The following is a 19,896-nucleotide window of genomic DNA, read 5'->3' on the forward strand; positions in this document are numbered from 1 at the left end:
AACCTTGACCCAATGCTTAGGAAAGCATGAACCTTGGTATAGAAGATGGTAGACCCCACAACCTTGGGATGGAGGTTGATAAGTCTTCGAACGCCACAAGGAAATGTCTTGATAAATCCTAATTCAATGAAAAACCAACAAGTAAGAGTCTCACCGTGCTTTAGATTGAAAAATATGTCAAAGATACATGCGTAGTCGTCACCCCTTTATTTATAGCCATAAAGTGACCAAAACCCCCTAAAAGGCCAAAAGAAAACTCATTTAGTAAAGGTCTATGTAGACTACTTAGCCATTTTAAGCTTATGACTATATTACAACCCAAATAAAAGTAGAAATTGAGTCTAAATTGAGCCTACATATCCCTACTACATAGACATGAGACTTAAGTGCTAATTAAGCTCATCTAAAACTTGAATTAAGTTGGCTATGTCAAATGATTTGCTTTTGGTCAAACCTTATTTAATGGTAGCTTTGGCCTTCACATATTCAATTAGTACATTAAGTGCTTCCTTCATCTTTCTAGCCTTAGCCCTTGTAATTGGGTCTCCATTGATGCATAATAGATTATCATTAATATCTAGAGTGAGTTGATCATGATCCATATCATTAGTCTGTTGTTCTCTTTCTTTGACTCCATCAGGAGATCAGATCCTTTGTCTTAAAATTTTCGTATTCTCATGTCCTCTCATTGATTGAACGGATTAAATCATATCTCAAAAATACAGTGCACATCATAAGGACGTCATGTCCTCGTAAAGAGAAAGGTGCAACAGAATGAGGATCACTATGGATCATGATAGCAAGGGTTTTGTCAAATTGGAAAAATACGATGAAAGAATAAATGAAAATGAGTCTTATATAAGGGAAAAATTTGCATGCAGTCCCTATTGGCAAACAAATCTTTACATACAGTCTCCATCCACAAAAATCTTTGTTTCCACTCCCTAGTCAAGCATATTTACCTAATTGATTATGATACTTTTAGGTATAAAAAGTCCAAAAATCAGTATAATATCTCTTAAATTCAGTACATTAAATTAGAATCTAGTATAATTTCTATCAAATTGAGTACGATTCCTTTTTCACCTCAATTGGATGGAAAATATACTAGATTTTTTTAAAATAATACTCAATTGGATGAAAAATAAACTAGATTTTCATCCCTAGTCAAACATATTTATCTAATTGCCCATGATACTTTTAGGTATAAAAAGTCCAAAAATCAGTATAATTCCTCTTAAATTCAGTACATTAAATTAAAATATAGTATATTTTCTATCAAATTGAGTACGCTTCTTTTTTCACCTCAATTGGATGAAAAATATGCTAGATTTTCTTTAAATGATACTCAATTGGATGAAAAATATACTAGATTTTTTCTTTAAATAGCAAATAATGCTGAATTTATAAGGAATTATATTAAGCAGGAAAAAGTCATGCTCAATTTAATAGAAAATATACTCAATTCTAGTTTAATATGCTGAATTTAATATGAATTATACTCATTTTTAGACTATTTGTACCGAAAAAATATAAGAGTTAATTTTAATAGAAAATATATTCGATTCTAGCATAAAGTACTGGATTCTAGTGTAAAGTGTTGAATTTAACCGAAAATATACTCGTTTTTAGACTTTTTATACCTAAAAAATCTGAGGGACAATTTAGGTAACAATATTTACACGAGGGAGTTGAAATAAGTAATACTTTGCATGCAGGAAGTGGAAATAAAATTTTTTGTGATTGGAGACTACATGTAAAGTTGTGATTATGATTAGAGATTTTTCCCTAATTTACCGTTTATATAATAGGTATATTTAATAATCTGAATGTGCGTGGTGACAACCAATTGGAGATTTTGTAAAATAATGAATGTTAAATTTTTTGTAAATATAACCACTACAAAAAAACATATATTTGGGGACAAATATTTGGAACGAAAATTATTCGTCCCAAAATTGCGATAAATTTTGGGTCGAAAAAAAATTTCGACCCAAATAACCAACGAAAATTGCAACAAAAAAGTTTTGTTTCAAATTTACAACAATAGAACATTTCGTTGCTAAATTCGTCGCCAAATCTGGAACGAATTCAGAATTCGTCCCAGATTTTGGGACAAATACTGGATTCGTCCCAAATTCTGGGACGAATCCAGGATTCGTCCCAAATTCTGGGACGAATCCAGGATTCGTCCCAAAATCTGGGACGAATCCAGGATTTGTTCCAAAAATGACATTATTTTTTAAAAAAGACAATCAAATATCGAAGGCTTATATCTTGACCTAGAGACATCGAAATTTGATAAAACAAGTTTCTATGCATTCGTATCATTAATTTGATCGTAAATATGTCACCATCCATATTTTTTAAATAATATTTTAAGTGATTCAAATTTATAATACCAAATTAGGTCAAATTGGAATTAAAAAATGCCAAAAATAAATATATTTGGTAATAAATATTTTTATGGATATATTTACGATCAGGACAATGATACGAACGCATAGAAATTTATTTCATCAAATTCCGATGTCTCTAGGTCAAGATATAAGCTTTCGGTCTTTGATTTAATGTAATTTAAATTAAATTTAGTTTTGGGACGAATCCAGGATTCGTCCCAAAAATTTAATTATCTTAAAAAAAAAAAAACAAAATGGGACGCCTCATATACGGACCTAGAGACATCGGAATTTGATGAAATAAATTTCTATGCGTTCATATTATTGTCCTGATCGTAAATATATACATAAAAATATTTTTTAACAAATATATTTATTTTTAGAATTTTTAATTCTAATTTTACCTAATTAGGTATAAAAAAATTAAATAAATTAAATTATTAATTAAAAATTATGGATGGTGACATATTTATGATCAGGGCAATGATACGAACGCATAGAAATTTGTTTCATCAAATTCCGATGTCTCTAGGTCAAGATATAAGCTTTCGGTCTTTGATTTAATTTATTTTAAATTAATTTAAGTTTTGGGACGAATCCTGGATTCGTCCCAAAAATTTAATTATCTTAAAAAAAATAAATAAAATGGGACGCCTCATATACGGACCTAGAGACATCGAAATTTAATGAAATAAATTTCTATGCGTTCGTATCATTGTCCTGATCGTAAATATATACATAAAAATATTTTTTTAACAAATATATTTATTTTTGGAATTTTTAATTCTAATTTTACCTAATTTGGTATACAAAATTTAAATAAATTAAATTATTAATTAAAAATTATGGATGGTGACATATTTATGATCAGGGCAATGATACGAACGAATAGAAATTTGTTTCATCAAATTCTGATGTCTCTAGGTCAAGATATAAGCTTTCGATCTTTGATTTAATTTATTTTAAATTAATTTAAGTTTTGGGACGAATCCAGGATTCGTCCCAAAAATTTAATTATCTTAAAAAAAAAAAACAAAATGGGACGCCTCATATACGGACCTAGAGACATCGGAATTTGATGAAATAAATTTCTATGCATTCGTATCATAGTCCTAATCGTAAATATATACATAAAAATATTTTTTAACAAATATATTTATTTTTGGAATTTTTAATTCTAATTTGACCTAATTTGATATGAAAAATTTAAATAAATTAAATTATTAATTAAAAAATATGGATGGTGACATATTTACGATCAGGGCAACGATACGAACGCATAGAAATTTGTTTCATCAAATTCCGATGTCTCTAGGTCAAGATATAAGCTTTCGGTCTTTGATTTAATTTATTTTAAATTAATTTAAGTTTTGGGACGAATCCTGGATTCGTCCCAAAATTTGGGACGAATCCAGGAATTCGTCCCAAAGTTTGGGACGAATATCTGGATTCGTCCCAAATTTTGGGACGAATCCAGAGATTCGTCCCAAAAATTTAATTATCTTAAAAAAAAAAACAAAATGGGACGCGTCATATACGGACCTAGAGACATCAGAATTTGATGAAATAAATTTCTATGCGTTTGTATCATTGTCCTGATCGTAAATATATCCATAAAAATATTTTTTACCAAATATATTTATTTTTGGAATTTTTTAATTCCAATTTGACCTAATTTGGTATTAAAAATTTGAATCACTTAAAATAATATTTAAAAAATATGGATGGTGACATATTTACGATCAAGGCAACGATACGAACGTATAGAAACTTTTTTCATCAAATTCCGATGTCTCTAGGTCCATATTTAAGTTTTCAGACACTAATTTACAACCGTTCACTGCACAACACCTTTTTAGTTAATAGCAACCTATATATGTATTAAAAAATATCTACCTAGAGACATCGGAATTTGATGAAACAAATTTCTATGCGTTTGTATCGTTGTCCTGATCGTAAATATATACATAAAATTTTTTTTTCACAAATATATTTATTTTTGGAATTTTTTATTCCAATTTGACCTAATTTGGTATGAAAAATTTAAATAAATTAAATTATTAATTAAAAAATATGGATGGTGACATATTTACGATCAGGGCAATGATACGAACGCATAGAAACTTGTTTCATCAAATTCCGATGTCTCTAGGTCAAGATATAAGCTTTCGGTCTTTGATTTAATTTATTTTAAATTAATTTATGCATAAAAGTTCTGAATTTGATCTATGTATAGTTTCAAAACTATATAGATATATAAAAGTTTTATATTTCATCTAGAATTATATTACACTATTCTAAAATTCTTTACTAGATAACGATGCATCCTCCTACCTTAATATTTTGTAAAGAGTTGTTAAAAATGTGCTAAAGTTATTCATATGAAATTGTCAACTAGTTAACACAATGAAATGAACAATTATTTTAAACATCCTTTAGTTTACATTAAATATCAACCAAAGACAAACCTATAAATTCAGCAAATTAAAATGAAAAATAAAGTTAACTAAGTGAGAAAATTTAAACCCTAATATCATACTTCACAATATCTCTCTCTCTTTTTCTCTATATGATGTGTCAATTATATTAGGTTGTATCGTAGTTACGATACATGTACTTAGCTTCAAAATAATTCTTATAATTTTCTTTACCGTTGTTATGACATAGATGATTCATATCGTTGGTAAATATGACTTTTATTATATTTAGGGCTTTTATTAGAATGTTTAAGGAATTTCATATTTATGTTTTGTTTCCAATTATTCTTTTTACATGGTCATATCGTATAATATTTACAATCTTTCTTGTTAGACATGATCTAGTTTATTTGTTTGTTGTTATGTAGGCAAAAGAGATTTGATGGGGATCAAAGATTTTGTGGCTCATGAAGATGACTATATGTATTCTTAGTGTTGTTGGTTGGATGATGGATTTATAAAACATTGGGTTGTTGAACTTTGTATCATATTTTCTAGTAGCTTGAACAAGATGGATATTGTAAACTTTGTTGCAAACTTTATACTTCTTGAATTATGAGTTGATCGATGTGTTGAATGTTAAATTTGTATGTGTTGAATGTTAAATTATGATGTGTTGAATGCATATTATTTGTTATTTGAATTTGGTTTGTATGTATTTGGATTGTATTGCAGAAAGAGATTGAAGCTGGAAAAAATTATTTGAAATAGGGACGAATTTGGCAACGAAAATTATTTGTCCCAATTCTATCGTAATTTGGGACAAAATTATTTTCGTCCCAAAATTCGTTCCAGATTTTGGGACGAATTTTGGGACGAATCCACAAAATTCGTCCCAAATTTCGTCCCAGAATCTGGGACGAATTGTGGATTCGTCCCAGATTCTGGGACGAATTTTGGGACGAATCCACAAATTTCGTCCCAAATTTCGTCCCAGAATTTGGGATGAATTCTGGGACGAAAATTTATCTGGTGTGCAATGAACTTAGCAAGTTTTTGTTGCGAAATTCGTTGCCAGTTTTGCAACAAATTTATTATTCGTTGCAAAATTAGGAACAAAGATGGCAACAAAAATAATTTTGTCACCGAATTTGTCCCCAAATTCGTTGCAATATTAGGGACAAACTTGGCAACAAAATATAATTTGTCACCGAATTCGTCCCCAAATTTGTTGCAAAAATCAAGACAATTTTGGCGGATAATTTATTTAAATTCGTCCCTAAATTTGTTCCTAGGTTTGCAACAAAAACAGTTTTCGTTGCAAATTTCTATACTTTTTTGCAACGAATTTGGGGACGAAAATTTTTTTCGTCGCCAAATTCGTCCCCAAATTCGTCCCCAAATTTGCAACAATCCATAATTCGTTCCAAAAGTTGGCATCAACCATTTTGGGACGAAAAAATTTTCGTCCCAAATTTTGTCGCAAAAATTTTTGCAACGAATTTTTTTTCAAAATTCGTCCCCAATTTTATCCCGAAATCCTTTATTTTTTGTAGTGAACGGCCCCCAATAAAAATTGGGACCTAGCATAATTACATAGGTCATTAAAATTTATTGGACCGGTCATATCTATATAACTAACAAAAAAAAGGGGAAAAAAAACCCTTTAATTTACCTTTAAATTTTTAATTTTTTGATTTTTTTATATAAAACATATCTAATTAGTCGAACATTAGCCTTCCTCCTGAATTATCTATTTATGCTTTATTATGATTTTTTTTTCAAGGTTGTATCTTTGGAAATGCCATTAGTGAAGGACAATTCTTGGTAAAATGAAAAAAAAAAAGTGTGCAACTTATTCTATTAAATCAAAAAAAAAAAAACCCAACTATACCAAATTACTTCAGAAATTTAATTCGGTCACTCAGAAATTTAATTTTTATTTTTAAAAATATTGATTAATTCTGTTCCATTTCAATTTGAAGTTAAAATTTTGATTAATCGAATTATTAAAAAAATAAATTTTGAATTTTTATTTATCAGGCTTTATATACAATTTATAATATTTTTGATATTTAATATTATTGGTAATTTTTATTATTTTAAGCCTGAATGATGATAAAAAAAATATCAAATTTTAATTGTTAATTTTTATATATTTTTTATTTATTTTTAAAATAAATTTTGTTAATATGATGTTAACTGCAATAATTAATTTTAAATTCAAATTAATTAATTAAAATATTTTTGATTAATTTAATTTAATTATTGACTGAATTAACTGAATGCTATATGTCTATCACTAGTTTATGTAGAGTAACATTACCCGGTAATATTACAAGGAAGCACAATGATCGAATCTTAAGTTTCTTAGTTTTGGAATCCATCTGTGTAACCAATCATTCATACAGAAAACAACCCGCATGGAACATTTGTACACATCACACTGTTTATTGCACGATTGTGGTAGAACATACAGACAATGAGTGCTACAAACGAATGAATCTTACAACTTTCAGGTTGCGTTTCCATCTGAATGGCCGTTCTTTTTTGAGCTGCTGAATTGACTCGTCACACTTTTACCCATGAACTTCCCAGCTCTGCTCACGGCACCGAATCCACTTCCGACCAACCCAACACCAGCGCCGAGGCCGGAGCCGACTAGGCCAACACCTGCACCAACGCCAGAACCAACTAAGCCCACGCCTGCTCCGATACCTGTACCAACCAGGGATGCTGCGCCACCAAGTGCATCCATTGTGCTTCCTATGAGCCCAGCTTCCTTCAGTCTCTTCCTCTCCTCCAAAATCCTCTTCTCTTCTTCTAGTGCAGCAAGCTGCTCCTCTTTTGTGAATGGATGATACAGTACCTGATGGAAGATAATTGGGAACTTGATCATATGAACTGACTCATATATTAGAACACATTGTCCTAGATTGAAGCAAACATATGAATTGATCTCAAAAATCACAGCACGACGAAGAAGTCCATCTCAAACCATACTGACCTTTATGGTAAGACTCCCTCTGTCCTTCTTATCCTTGACCTTTAGTGTATCTAGTGATGCAAGCAAGTTTAGCTGAATTTCTTTCGTAACACCAGGTTCTAATTCTTGCAAGCCTAACTTTGCGACACCCATTTTCTTATCTTGTTGAAGTTTGTCTTCGTCATAAACCTGGAAAACCAAGTAACAAATATTAGTGAAAAAAAGGTATCTAATGACACACGAAGGAACTATCAATCATATATGGTAAAAGCTGGCATGGAGCATTTGTAGTCACTACAAGGATAGAATAAATCTTCTTGTCAGCTTTAAGTGGTTCACTTCATTTCCCGTTTACATGATACAGTGATGTATGCTCTTAAGGAAGTTGCTCATCAGTTCTCACAGTAAAAATAATGTGCTGACTGCACAATAAAAATAGAGAGACATACTGAAATCATGCCACATCATAATCTTAGATAGTATAAGAACCTCTTGCTAAGTACAAGCGTCCTACTCCTACCATAATTTTCAAAAAAAAAATATAAAGTTTGAAGCCAAGAGCTACCACTTCATCCTTAATTGTCCATTTACAACACTACAGTTGTATATAATTTCCATTTACAACAACATTTTTAAACTAACCTGGTACTAGGTTGACCTTTGGTTTCCAATTTAACTGTTTGAATTGGCTAACTCTAATTTTCAAAACACTGCTCCTCACATAATATTAGACTCTCAGCTTATGAATCCACAACATGAATTGGGATCAATGATCCCCTTGGTTGTTCTCAACTAGACCTGTCAGTTCGCCACCTCAAGGCCCGTGTCTCTCCCAATCTTCCTCCTGTTCATCCATGCATAACAACCCCTTAGCTCACCCATGACTCTCCCATTGTTTGAGATCTGATGTCCAGTTAGGCAAAATATCCTAGCGCCGCCATAGGTTGACACATTGGTGTCACTAAAGAAAAAATGACAGTTTCATGTGCAGCCTTGCAACTTGACGCTGCTAGTGACATACAACACATCCTAACAAATATTTTCGCAAAGATTATGATTTTTAACACAACCTAAGCTAAAAGTCAGGATCGTGAGCTTTTACAAAAACTAACATGGGCAAAAGAACAGCAATAGCAGAACCTAAATCAAAACATGCGTTGGCCATATGTTAATGCAGAACTGGTTCTTCTACTCCTTTCTTTATTTTTACTTTAACAAATACAACAATAACAGGAAAAAAACTGAAGGTAGCATGATGCCCCACTTTTCATAAACAATGGATAAGTAATAATAGATCATGGAAGAGTAATCACAACTTAGGTGCTCTTTCTGTTTCTTGTACATATGTAGACACTAAAAGAGGTCATCGAGTCTAGCCAAGTGGACAGAATGGTAGTGAACACATCATAACAAATTACCTAGTAATGCATTATGCATCATCTACCTGAATCAATTATAGAACACATAAATTTTCTCCCTTTTTCGTCGCATGAAATTGAAGCTTTGCCTTCTCATCCAGATATACTCTCAAGTCTCATCTTTGTTTTACAATTAATGCAGTAGGAGATAAGATCTACCATGTATTTGAAAGAGTTAGATACAAGAATGTACCTCAAAAATAATAGATTGTGTTTCCTTGTCTTCAGCAAGCAGTTGAAATGTTTCATTCCACACAGGGTTGAGATTGTCGTCCACTACCTTTGTTTTAACTTTGAATGTTGGGCGAACATATAAAACCACGTATGGATCAGATTTTCCCACAAACTCTAGATTCTTTAGACTATTAGCTCGAACAATTGTTACTGTGAGTTTTCCCTGTGGTTTAAGCTCTAGCTCGCTGCACAACATCATAAACAAATCGATTCATCAAATTATTGTTGAAGGGAATACAAAACCTACAATGCAATACTAGATTATAGATTTCTGGTTAGTAGAAGAAAGAAACAAAATCCTATTTCTCAATGTACCTCTAGGGCATGAAAGCTATAGATTTAATTGAACGTCATTCCAAATTTGAAAGAGGGCATAGAATATGGCATGAAACACTTGGTTATCTAAATTTATATAGCAATTTGAATGGCAGGGAGTAGCTTTTAAAGAGTTGTTTGGTCTTTAGATAAGGGATAGATGGAGACTGGGTGATTAATTAAGTTAAACGGAGTGAAAAAAATCCTAACAGGAGTTCTACATATTCGAGATTTAGTATTCAACATGAAAATTTTTTAGTAATATAAGCTCAGTTTAATATCAAGAACAAATCCATGTGGCAAACCTCAAATTTTGGGTTGTAATGTTGTATGAAAGAACAAAAAAGGACAGATATGAACATAAAATAAAGCTAAAATTAAATGAAAAATGGCATTAAAGATTTTGGTGATCAGCGTGTATTCTGATTTTGATGTTCAGTACTCTAATGATTTGTTTAAAACTGCAGCATGTGATAAAATTTTGAATAAGTGACTGAAAGCTAACAAAAAGAAGCAGGCACAACTTTTTGGAACAACATCCAATTGCTATTACTGATGTTTGATGATTCATCAAACTGTAGTTTCACTTGATAACTCGAACATTCTTTGTAATAGTCAACTTAATAACTTGAACATCCTTTACATTTCTTCAATTAGCATGCAAATCTTCAGCAACTGGCTTAAACAAAATATTTGCCAATATGTGACATTTAATGTGTTTTACAAGAACAAAGGGTTTATTAATGGTTTATAGGACAGCTAGATATCTAATTTAACTAAAGAAAACTGGAAAAAGGATTGTTCAAAGTCCTGTTTAACATTTTAATTTCTCAGACCAACATCACAGAGGATCTCGAAGTTATTAGGCGAGAGTAAAAATAAGCATTGCGTGTACCTGGAAACTATATTTACATATCATAATAGTTTCCAGTTTCATGGATCATATAATACATGAATGGTCCAATATGAACTAGAAAGTCTAAAAAAAGTCTTGAAGAGAGGCCGGTATTACCCCCAGAAAGAATAAACAAAAGGAACCAAATTAAGTTACACTGACTTTAGTGAGATAAGCTTAAAAGTGCATAATAGCTTTCAGTTAAATATTCTATAAACCAAAGAAACATGATAAACATACAAAAACAGAGATAGTACCTAACATCGACATCAACCCCGCCAAGTGGAACAACAATTCTGTGGGGCCATTCAAGCATGTCAGTGACTATTGTAGTGACAGTATCCTACATATCAAATACAGAATGAGCTTCACCATTATTTGATGACTTTGAAAAATAATATCAAGTTTCTAAAGAGATTATAAGAAACTAAACTTACATCGATCATGTCTGAAAGGCCAGGAATTGCAGTAAGGCTCCCTCCTACAGCCTTCAATGTATAATCTATTTTAGGCTTTGGCTGAAAGGAAAACGCACAAGTCAATATAAACTTGAAAAAAAAATCAAAGTTGAGTACATCTGTTAGATGCAATATGCAGAAGCAATATCTGGCAAAATTGTTTTCCTGATATGGCAGGAATAATGTAAAGTGTACCACATTGGCAGAAAAGTCAAATACATCAGTTACATGCAAATATACAGAAACAATAAGTGCTGAAATTATTTCCATGATACGGCAGGAAAAATATGAAGTTAAACACATTTCACAGCTTGGATAGGTTTTTTCCACACTGCCAGCAATCTACCTTGACACCAAAATTTCACAAAATTTTCCATTGGACAAATCTATGCTAACAATGTTACTAGTGATTGCGCACAAAATTGGGATGCCATATGGCAGTGCTTTGAACTCCCCTGCCATGTATCATCTAAACCAGTAATAACTAAATAGTTGTTGACAGGAATTTGTTGAAGTTTAACAAAGAAGTTAGACCAAACATGAAAACATATGTGATAATCGTCTAGAATAATAACAAAGATTGTTTCAGATAATGATCGTAAACTATAGCCAACATTATAACATAATTGTGCAAATAATAGTAACATACCTCAGCAAGAAGGGCAACAACAACAGCAGAAATGCAGGGTATCTCTTCAGAAAGTTGAAATATAACACGTATGACAGTAAAGACCTGGAGATCTTTTAACTACAACCAGCAAAGTGAAGAAGCACATACAATCTCATAAGGCATAAATATAATCAAGGGCAACATAGATTCTTAGAAAATTACAATCAACTACTAAACCTGAATAGGAAGTGAAGCAACAAGTGCTTCAACTGCAAGAATTATGCTTAAGTCTCCACCCCACCGGAAATCTATATCCATTGTAATTTGACTATTCTTGAGACTTTGAACTCGGATACCTTTGAAAAAAAGATAAATGCATAAACTACAATGTACAACTTAACTAAGCTGAATAGCTAATTTCAATGGTTTATGTTGTTTGAAGTCTCCTCCTGAATCAAAAGTCAGAATACTCAAGATGATGAAAAGAATCAAAATGAAAACAGTACCGTTCAGACTGGAATCAATCAGAATAGATTCACATAGGCAAAAGTTTCAATTCACTGTGAATAAGTAAACTACGCCATGAAGCTTAATGGAAAGAATTAGAAAAGTATAATTCATAAACTCAGTTTGCCTTGAAGAAAATAAAGAGAAGAAAACAGTCATATATACCCTCCCATTTTGGCATAACTAATTACTATTTCACTGTGAAAACAAAATTCATAGATGGTAAAATTAATTCAAAATCTGTCAGTGAGAAATAAACACTATGAGAAGAGTTAGAGTTGTATTTTAAGCAACAGGACAATAGCAAAATGGAGCGACATTGTTGATTGTTCTAACAATTAAGGAAGCATATAAAAAATAATTAGAAATATAGACTTCCTATACAATGGAAGGCTGGAAGCATATATAATTTTATTCAAAATATAGATGTTTGAAACCAAAACCTAAACAAACCTTCAATTTTAGGTGGTACAGTCCCAAGAGATAGCTTGCTGAATTTAAGGGAAGTTATTCCTGCAGGACGATAATCATCCAGTAATGGTTCAACTGTTTCCCTGATTACCAGTGTTGCTGCCTAAGACCAAGAAAAACCTATAAGTTAGTATGCAATTATAATTCGATAAACTCAAATACTAGCAAATCAGAAGATATATACTATTGGATAAAGAAAATAACTTAAAACATATCAAAAATCATAAATAAACAAAACAAAATTTATGACAGTAGGATTAGCACCCACTGTTGACAGTCAATAACAGAAGGAAACACAATTTCACATTTTTAGATTCAGACTGCAGCCAATCCAATAAAAAAAATACCACAACTGCCAATCCAATAAAAAAAAATTCCTCTTTTGCAGTGTGATATTTCTAACTGAAATATTAAAACCGTCACAACAATAACAACCAAGCCTTATCCCACTACGTAGGGTCAGCTATATGGATCCTTTTATGTCATTGAGCTCTATCTCCTACTATATCATCATCTATACTTAAATAAATTTTATCTTGTTTTATTATTGCTAACCAAGTCTTTTTTAGTCTTCCTCTTCCTCGTTTGATATGCATGTTTGTCATAGTTTCACATCGCCTAACTGGAGCATTTATTGGACATCTAAGTAAACGTGTCTCTCGGAGTTTTCCCTCAATAGATGCAACTCTGACTTTCTTTCTAATGCTCTCATTTCTTATTCTGTCCATTTTTGTATGTCCACACGTCTACCTTAACATCCTCATCTCGGCAACTCTCATCTTTTGCTCATGTGCTCGAGTCATAGCCCAACATTCAATTCCATATAACATAACAAGTCTAACTACGGTTTGTAAAATTTTTCTTTAAATTTTAGAGGTACTTTACGATCACATAAAACACCCGACGCTCTCCTCCATTTCAACTATTTTGCTTGTATTTTAATAAGATATCTCTCTCAATCCCTCTATCATTTTGCAAAAATGATCCTAAATATCTAAAGCTTTTAGTTCCAAGCAACTCGTCATCTCCTATCTTAACAATTATCTCATTATGTCTAATATTGTTAAACTTAAATTTCATGTATTCTGTCTTTATTCTACTAAGCCTAAAATCTTTGCCTTCTAGTGTTTCTCGCTAAGATTCAAGTTTAGCATTTACTCCTTCACGTGTTTCATCTACCAAAATAATATTATCTATAAACAACATACACCACGGTACTATGTCTTGAATGTGGGCAGTGAGTTTGTCCATAATTAGTGTAAAAAGATAAGGACTTAGAGATGATCCTTGATGTAACCCTATCTTTATTGGAAATACTTCAGTTACTCCGCCTGAAGTATTTACTCTAGTTGTTGCATCCTCGTACATATCCTTAATTAGTTCAATAAATGTTACGCTTCGTGCTCTAAAAAGTGTCATTAAGCGCCGCTTAAGCGCGAAGCGAGGAAGAAAAGCTTTGCTTTAGGTGAAAGCGGGGAAAAAAGCGGTCAAAGTATGTTTGACCAAATTAAGCATGATTAAGCACGCTTAATAGCGCTTAAGCGCGATTTTTTATTTATAATTTTAATTGATTTGTAAATTTTTAAAGAACATAAGAAAAAAAATTAGAGAAAACGAAGAGACACAACGTCTCTCAACTCTTGAGAGAAAAGTCATAATCTGTCATAAACCCCCTATCTGCCTGCTATCGAGAAAACCTAGAAAAAGTGATCGGAGAGTATTACAACTTGTCACCGACTTCAAATTTTGCAAACAAATCGGCGGTGGGGCGGCGGCGGCGGCAGGGGCGACGGTTTCTGTCCGATCTTGTCTTCTTGTTTCCTATCCATTCTCCGCTTCTCTGCACGGTTAGTCTCGCCGACGATTTATTGAAATTTCGTAGATCGACCTCTCGCTCGAAAGCAGGTTTCGATTTGATCGCCATTCTCTGATATGTGATTCATGGTCATCTCTGTTTTTACCAATTATTAGGACAAATTCAGATCATGCGATCCTTTTTTGTTGAAGCAACCAACAAAGGGCATGTAGATGTAGATCATGTAGTAGATAGTTGTTCTGTTTATTTTTATCATATTAAATGCATGTCTTTTGTTAAGAATTAAGATTTTATTTCTTGGTACATGATCTTGTAAATGATTGCAGAATTTTGTTAGGAATTTTTTGTTTAAGTCTCTCATTCATTAATTATTTATCATAAATCTACTCCTAGAGTCCTAGTTCAATGAGCAGAGTATTGTTTTTGCCTTACAAGTTTTATCAGTTCGAAATTTTGTTTTTAATTAATTATTGTGATGGTAATGAAGTATTTTTTATGTACTTTAATTTTAATTCGTGTTAATTATCTTTTATTTGGAGAAATTTGGATTGTGCGCATATGGTCAATTGGACTTGTATTTCGTAGGGATCAATGGAACAAAATGATTCTTCGATGGCATCTAACTTTAATTCTAAAGACAACAATTGAAAAAAGAGTCCGGTGATGTTGGATGGGAGACGGCAGTGTTTATAGATCCAAAAAATCCTGACTCTGTTAAATGTATTTTGTGTGGTAAAGTTACAAAGGGTGGAATATATAGGCACAAAATTCATATTTCGGGAATCAAAGGAAAAGGTGTGAAATCATGTGGGAGGGCATGAACCTTAAATTTATCATGTTTAAGTATTATTTGATCTATTTATTTGTTTAAAATAATTAATTTTATTTAAAAATAAAAAACGCTTTTTTACGCTTAAAATTGTCCTAAGCTCGCTTAAACTTATAAAGCTTGAGGCTTGGACTCGGCGCTTCGTCGCGCTTCGTGCTTTTTAAAACATTACGCTTACGCTAACACCTTTCTTTTCTAGAATTCTTCATATAATTTCTCTTGAGACTCTATCATAAGTTTTTTCTAAGTCAATGAATATCATGTATAGATCTTGTTTTTACTCTCGATATTTTTCAATGAACTGCCTAAGAAGATGTATAGCTTCTATTGTTGACCTTCCAGCATTAACCCAAATTGATTTTCGGTCACCGTGGTCTCCTTCCTTAATCTTTTTTCTATTACTTTTTCTTAAAGTTTCATGATATGACTCATTAGTTTAATTCCCTATAGTTTGCACAATTTTGTACGTCTCCTTTGTTTTTATATAAGGGAACTAGAGTACTTATCCTCCATTGATTAAACATTTTTTTCATTTTTAAAATCATGTTGAATAATTTTGTAAGTCATTAAGTACCTTGTTTCCCTAGGCATTTCCATACCTCTATCAGAATATCATCGGGTCCAATGACTTTTCCATTATGCATCTCATTTAAAGCTTGTTCTACTTCTGAAGTTTGAATTCTACGATAAAAATTTAAATTTTTATGCTTATTTGACCTACTTAAATTACCTAAGTTAAGTTGATTACCTAAACCTTCATTAAAAAGTTGATGAAAATACCTCTTCCACCATTCTTTTATTTCTCCATCGTTTACTAGTACCTTATTACATTCATCTTTAATATATTTTATTTGGATAAGATCTCTTATCTTCCTTTCTCTAACTTTAGCTATTCTATAAATGTCTCCTACCCTTTCTTTTGTATCCAATTTTTGATATTATCATTCAAAAGTTTCATTCTTTGCTTAGCTTCTTTCTTAGCTATTGTATTGGCTATTAAAACCGTCAATACAATAAAAAAAAATTAGAGCATCCAAAAGAAATGAGATTATTCAATATTACTAATCATAAACTCAGAATAACTCTTATAAATGGAATAAAAGATATATTAATAATTTAAATCTTAGAGTAGAGGTAGAGTTCTAAACAGAAAATCACTAAGCTTACATCTGCGATATAAGGCCACAATTTACCCAACATTTTGTTCAGCCATTTCACCTGGAAAAAAACTGAACACAAATTAAATTTATTAAAGAGAGTTGTGTAAAACTGAACCAAGCGAAATAAAACAATCAAATGAAGATACTGCCAAGAGACCAAGATTTTCATTTTACCTTGGATGCGTGAAGGGAAAAAAAATACATCATCCCATTTAAAAAGAGAAATAACTATTAGGAAAAGAAAAATACCAAAGGCCTAGTGGTGTGACCTGGTGTGACAAGGCCAGGGAGTGATTGTTGGAGAAGAGAGATCCGATAAGGTGTAGCTCTTGTCAAGCTTCTAGGATGCAGGAGCAAGAACGAACCAAAATCCACACCAAAGTAGGGACACCGAAGTAGGGAAAGTGTGACTAGGTCATGGGTCTAAATACCTTAAATGGATTAAGTATGTGCTATAGGTAATGAGACACGTTTTGGTGGAACTAGATAGGTTCTACCTAAACCTAGTTAAGTGTGCTCAGTGTCAAGCAATCCGAGATGGGTGACGTTCGGGATGTTCCTGGCCTTGTAGTCAAATTCCATCATAAGACAAAACAAAATTAGGTCTTACATCTATGAAAAAAACAAGGATGAAAGAATGCAGATGACAGTTACAAAATAACTGGGTAGTTTATTTAACTACTGATGAGATTCCCAGTTGCAACTTCAAATAGCTCAACCACTTCATCATTAAATCTGGTAGCTTGAAATGATTATCTAGCCTTTGTTCATATTATATATTGTCCATGTTGAAGCAACTAGCAACAAGTTTCATAAAATAGCATTCTACCTAAACCATAATAACAGCTAATAATCATGATATGCATCGTGTCAAAATTCCAAGGATACCCATCCAGGATCATCATTTTAGAATTTTTAGCCCTTGTCTCTCTTCCTATGTTGCATGGATACGCGTACAGGTATCGTATCAAATATGATATGGATACGGCAATACAGCAAATTTTGAAAATATAAGACACGATAAGACTAGGATACAACAAATTAAAAATATATATATATATATATATATATATATACACAATGTTTTTTATTTTTGATCCACACAAAAAATAAAATTTAGAAACCCCATGAACAGACAGACAGCAAATTCACATAAAAACATCAATGCTGATTTATAAATTTTTATTATTTAAAAATCCAACCTCATCTTTTTTGTCTATAAACCAGAATCATCCACCACTTTTTACATAATCAAGAAACAATAATATTGTTCGTTGGAGAAATGTCATTTAGGAAAAGTCCAACCAACACTCTTCTTCCTTCCTATCTCTTTCACCATTCACAATTTCAGAAAGAAAAATAGAAAGAATGAATGGTGATAACATACCTATGGGCTGTGGGGCTTGGGCAGCACCGCAATGGTGAGCGGCGAGCTTGGGCGGTGGTGCGGCGGCTACCGGCAACTTTCTGATGGTGATAGAGATGAAGTTGTGCGTTGATGAGGGGAAGAAGAAGGCCGGTGACACAGACACACAAGGCTATGGCTAATGGGCCATCAAGCCTAATTAGTTTTCAACTATTTCTTAATTAGTCCCCCAAAGTTCAATTTCTTTCGATTTGACCCCTTAAAGTTTTAATTTTTTTGCAATCTCACCCAACCGTATTAGAAAAACCTATCCGACTGGTCAAACCTATAGAAAGTCAACAATACCAATTTTGCCGTATCTGACACGTGACTTCAAAAAAAAATTTAGAGTATTCGTGCTATTATGCTCTCTTCATGTCTTTCTTGAACGTCACCTACTTATCAGAACTCATGATTCAGGTGTTCAAAATGGACGGAAGGTGAAGAAGGATACTTTACATTCCTGTTCTCATTAGCTTTTACAAGAACTACTAAACTTTTTAAGGAGTTGAAAAAAATGTAAGACACCTAGTTCTCATCTACCAGTTCACATTGAGTTTCAGAGCCCATTCAGTTTTTTCTTTTTTTTGGTTCAAAATGTTACCATAAGCCCGTGAACCCATGATGAAATATCTAATGTCAACAAGATAGCATAATGAATGCACATTTCGGAAGTATGTCAAAAAAAAAAAAAAAACAGGTCTGAATATGGATAATTATTCTGTTGAAATAACCTGTTCATAAGCAGGAAATGAAATCCATTCAGGATAATTATCGCCACATAGTTTCTTCAGATCTTCTCTACCCAGAGACCCAAGAAGTTTTATGTCAGCAGCCTGTAGATATGTGAGCATAAAAATATTAGTCCATAATTTGATATTCATGCTGCTGCAATCACTAGCTAACCTAAGCATGACCGAATTAATCTCTCCAGTGAAATAGAGAAAAATGATCACATTAACATGCAGCAAGCTACAATAACCAAGTTAAACCATAAACTGGCCATAATAATGAACTTGACTTGATTGTTTCTTGCTTGGTGCTTGTTGAAAATAAATTTTATGGACTCAGTCACCACCTCCTAGAGTCGTTTGATTCCAATACAATGTTTCATAGATCGATCGACCATGCTCCAGAGCGCTTTGGTTGAGACGATCCTCAACGAAAAAGGAAGATCTAGCGTAAGCTGTTATCAAAGCCAAGCAGCGGCTTAGTACTAGTAATGTCCTGCCCCTTCTGTCAACTCAACCAGAGGGAGATAAATAGAATAAAAATCTTCGATAATTTCAAGAGTCATTCATGACAATACGAAGAGCAAAATTTCCGTAGCAATTCCAGATCCAAAATGACACTACACTAAAATACCGCTCAAATTACTCACAAGGCGCGATCCTATCCATCAAAAGCTTCAAGTCAACAAGGTAGTCAAACAAGATCCCAAAAGAGAAGAGGGGGAGAACAAAATTCGCACCTTGGTGACGCGCTTAGAGCTGCGGCGCCTCATCATGCGTGCCCACCCAGCCATCAGCGCGACTCCGACCATCGCCCCCATGACCAGCCCGGAGATCAGCCCCATCCTCGCCTCGGGCCTCGAATTCCAGAAAGGCCACCACCAATCCAATCGAAGACCAAACCGACCCGATCGGCAACTCCAGCGAGATTCGATCCCTTGCCGACGAGAAACCGAACGGTATCGAGGCGTTACGGCAGCAGAAGACAAGGGAGAGAAGTTGACTAGTCGAGTGAGTTGTCGGCGTTACGAAACGAGTGGCATCGGGTGGCTTTGCTTGGAGAAGATGGAGGGAACAAATGGGCCCTGCATCATTAATTTGTGTAATTATTATTGGTATAATAAATGGCGCCTAAAAATGGCATTGGATAATTAAATCACAGGGAAATTAAATTATAATTAGAGAAATCATTAAAATACTCTAAATATAAAAAGAGGTGTCTAGTTATCTTGTTGTGCAAAAAAA

At 32.8% G+C, this 19,896-nt stretch overlaps 1 protein-coding gene across 1 annotated transcript; it reads right to left on the bottom strand.

The window, feature by feature from the left end:
• Positions 1 to 7,167: 7,167 nt before the first annotated feature.
• LOC122019734 (calcium-dependent lipid-binding protein-like) lies at positions 7,168 to 19,718 on the bottom strand. The gene is made up of 11 exons (XM_042577231.1): positions 19,392 to 19,718; positions 18,655 to 18,756; positions 16,523 to 16,573; positions 12,693 to 12,813; positions 11,970 to 12,088; positions 11,772 to 11,870; positions 11,102 to 11,182; positions 10,922 to 11,007; positions 9,414 to 9,639; positions 7,824 to 7,991; positions 7,168 to 7,685 (listed from the first exon to the last, which is right to left on the bottom strand). Exons 1-11 carry the CDS (start codon positions 19,494 to 19,496, stop codon positions 7,332 to 7,334), a joined length of 1,512 nt encoding a protein of 503 aa, XP_042433165.1. The 5' UTR covers positions 19,497 to 19,718; the 3' UTR covers positions 7,168 to 7,331.
• Between the last annotated feature and the right edge of the window lie 178 nt (positions 19,719 to 19,896).

Source organism: Zingiber officinale, chromosome 9A (assembly GCF_018446385.1).
Source record: "Zingiber officinale cultivar Zhangliang chromosome 9A, Zo_v1.1, whole genome shotgun sequence".
Classification (NCBI taxonomy): Eukaryota; Viridiplantae; Streptophyta; class Magnoliopsida; order Zingiberales; family Zingiberaceae; genus Zingiber; species Zingiber officinale.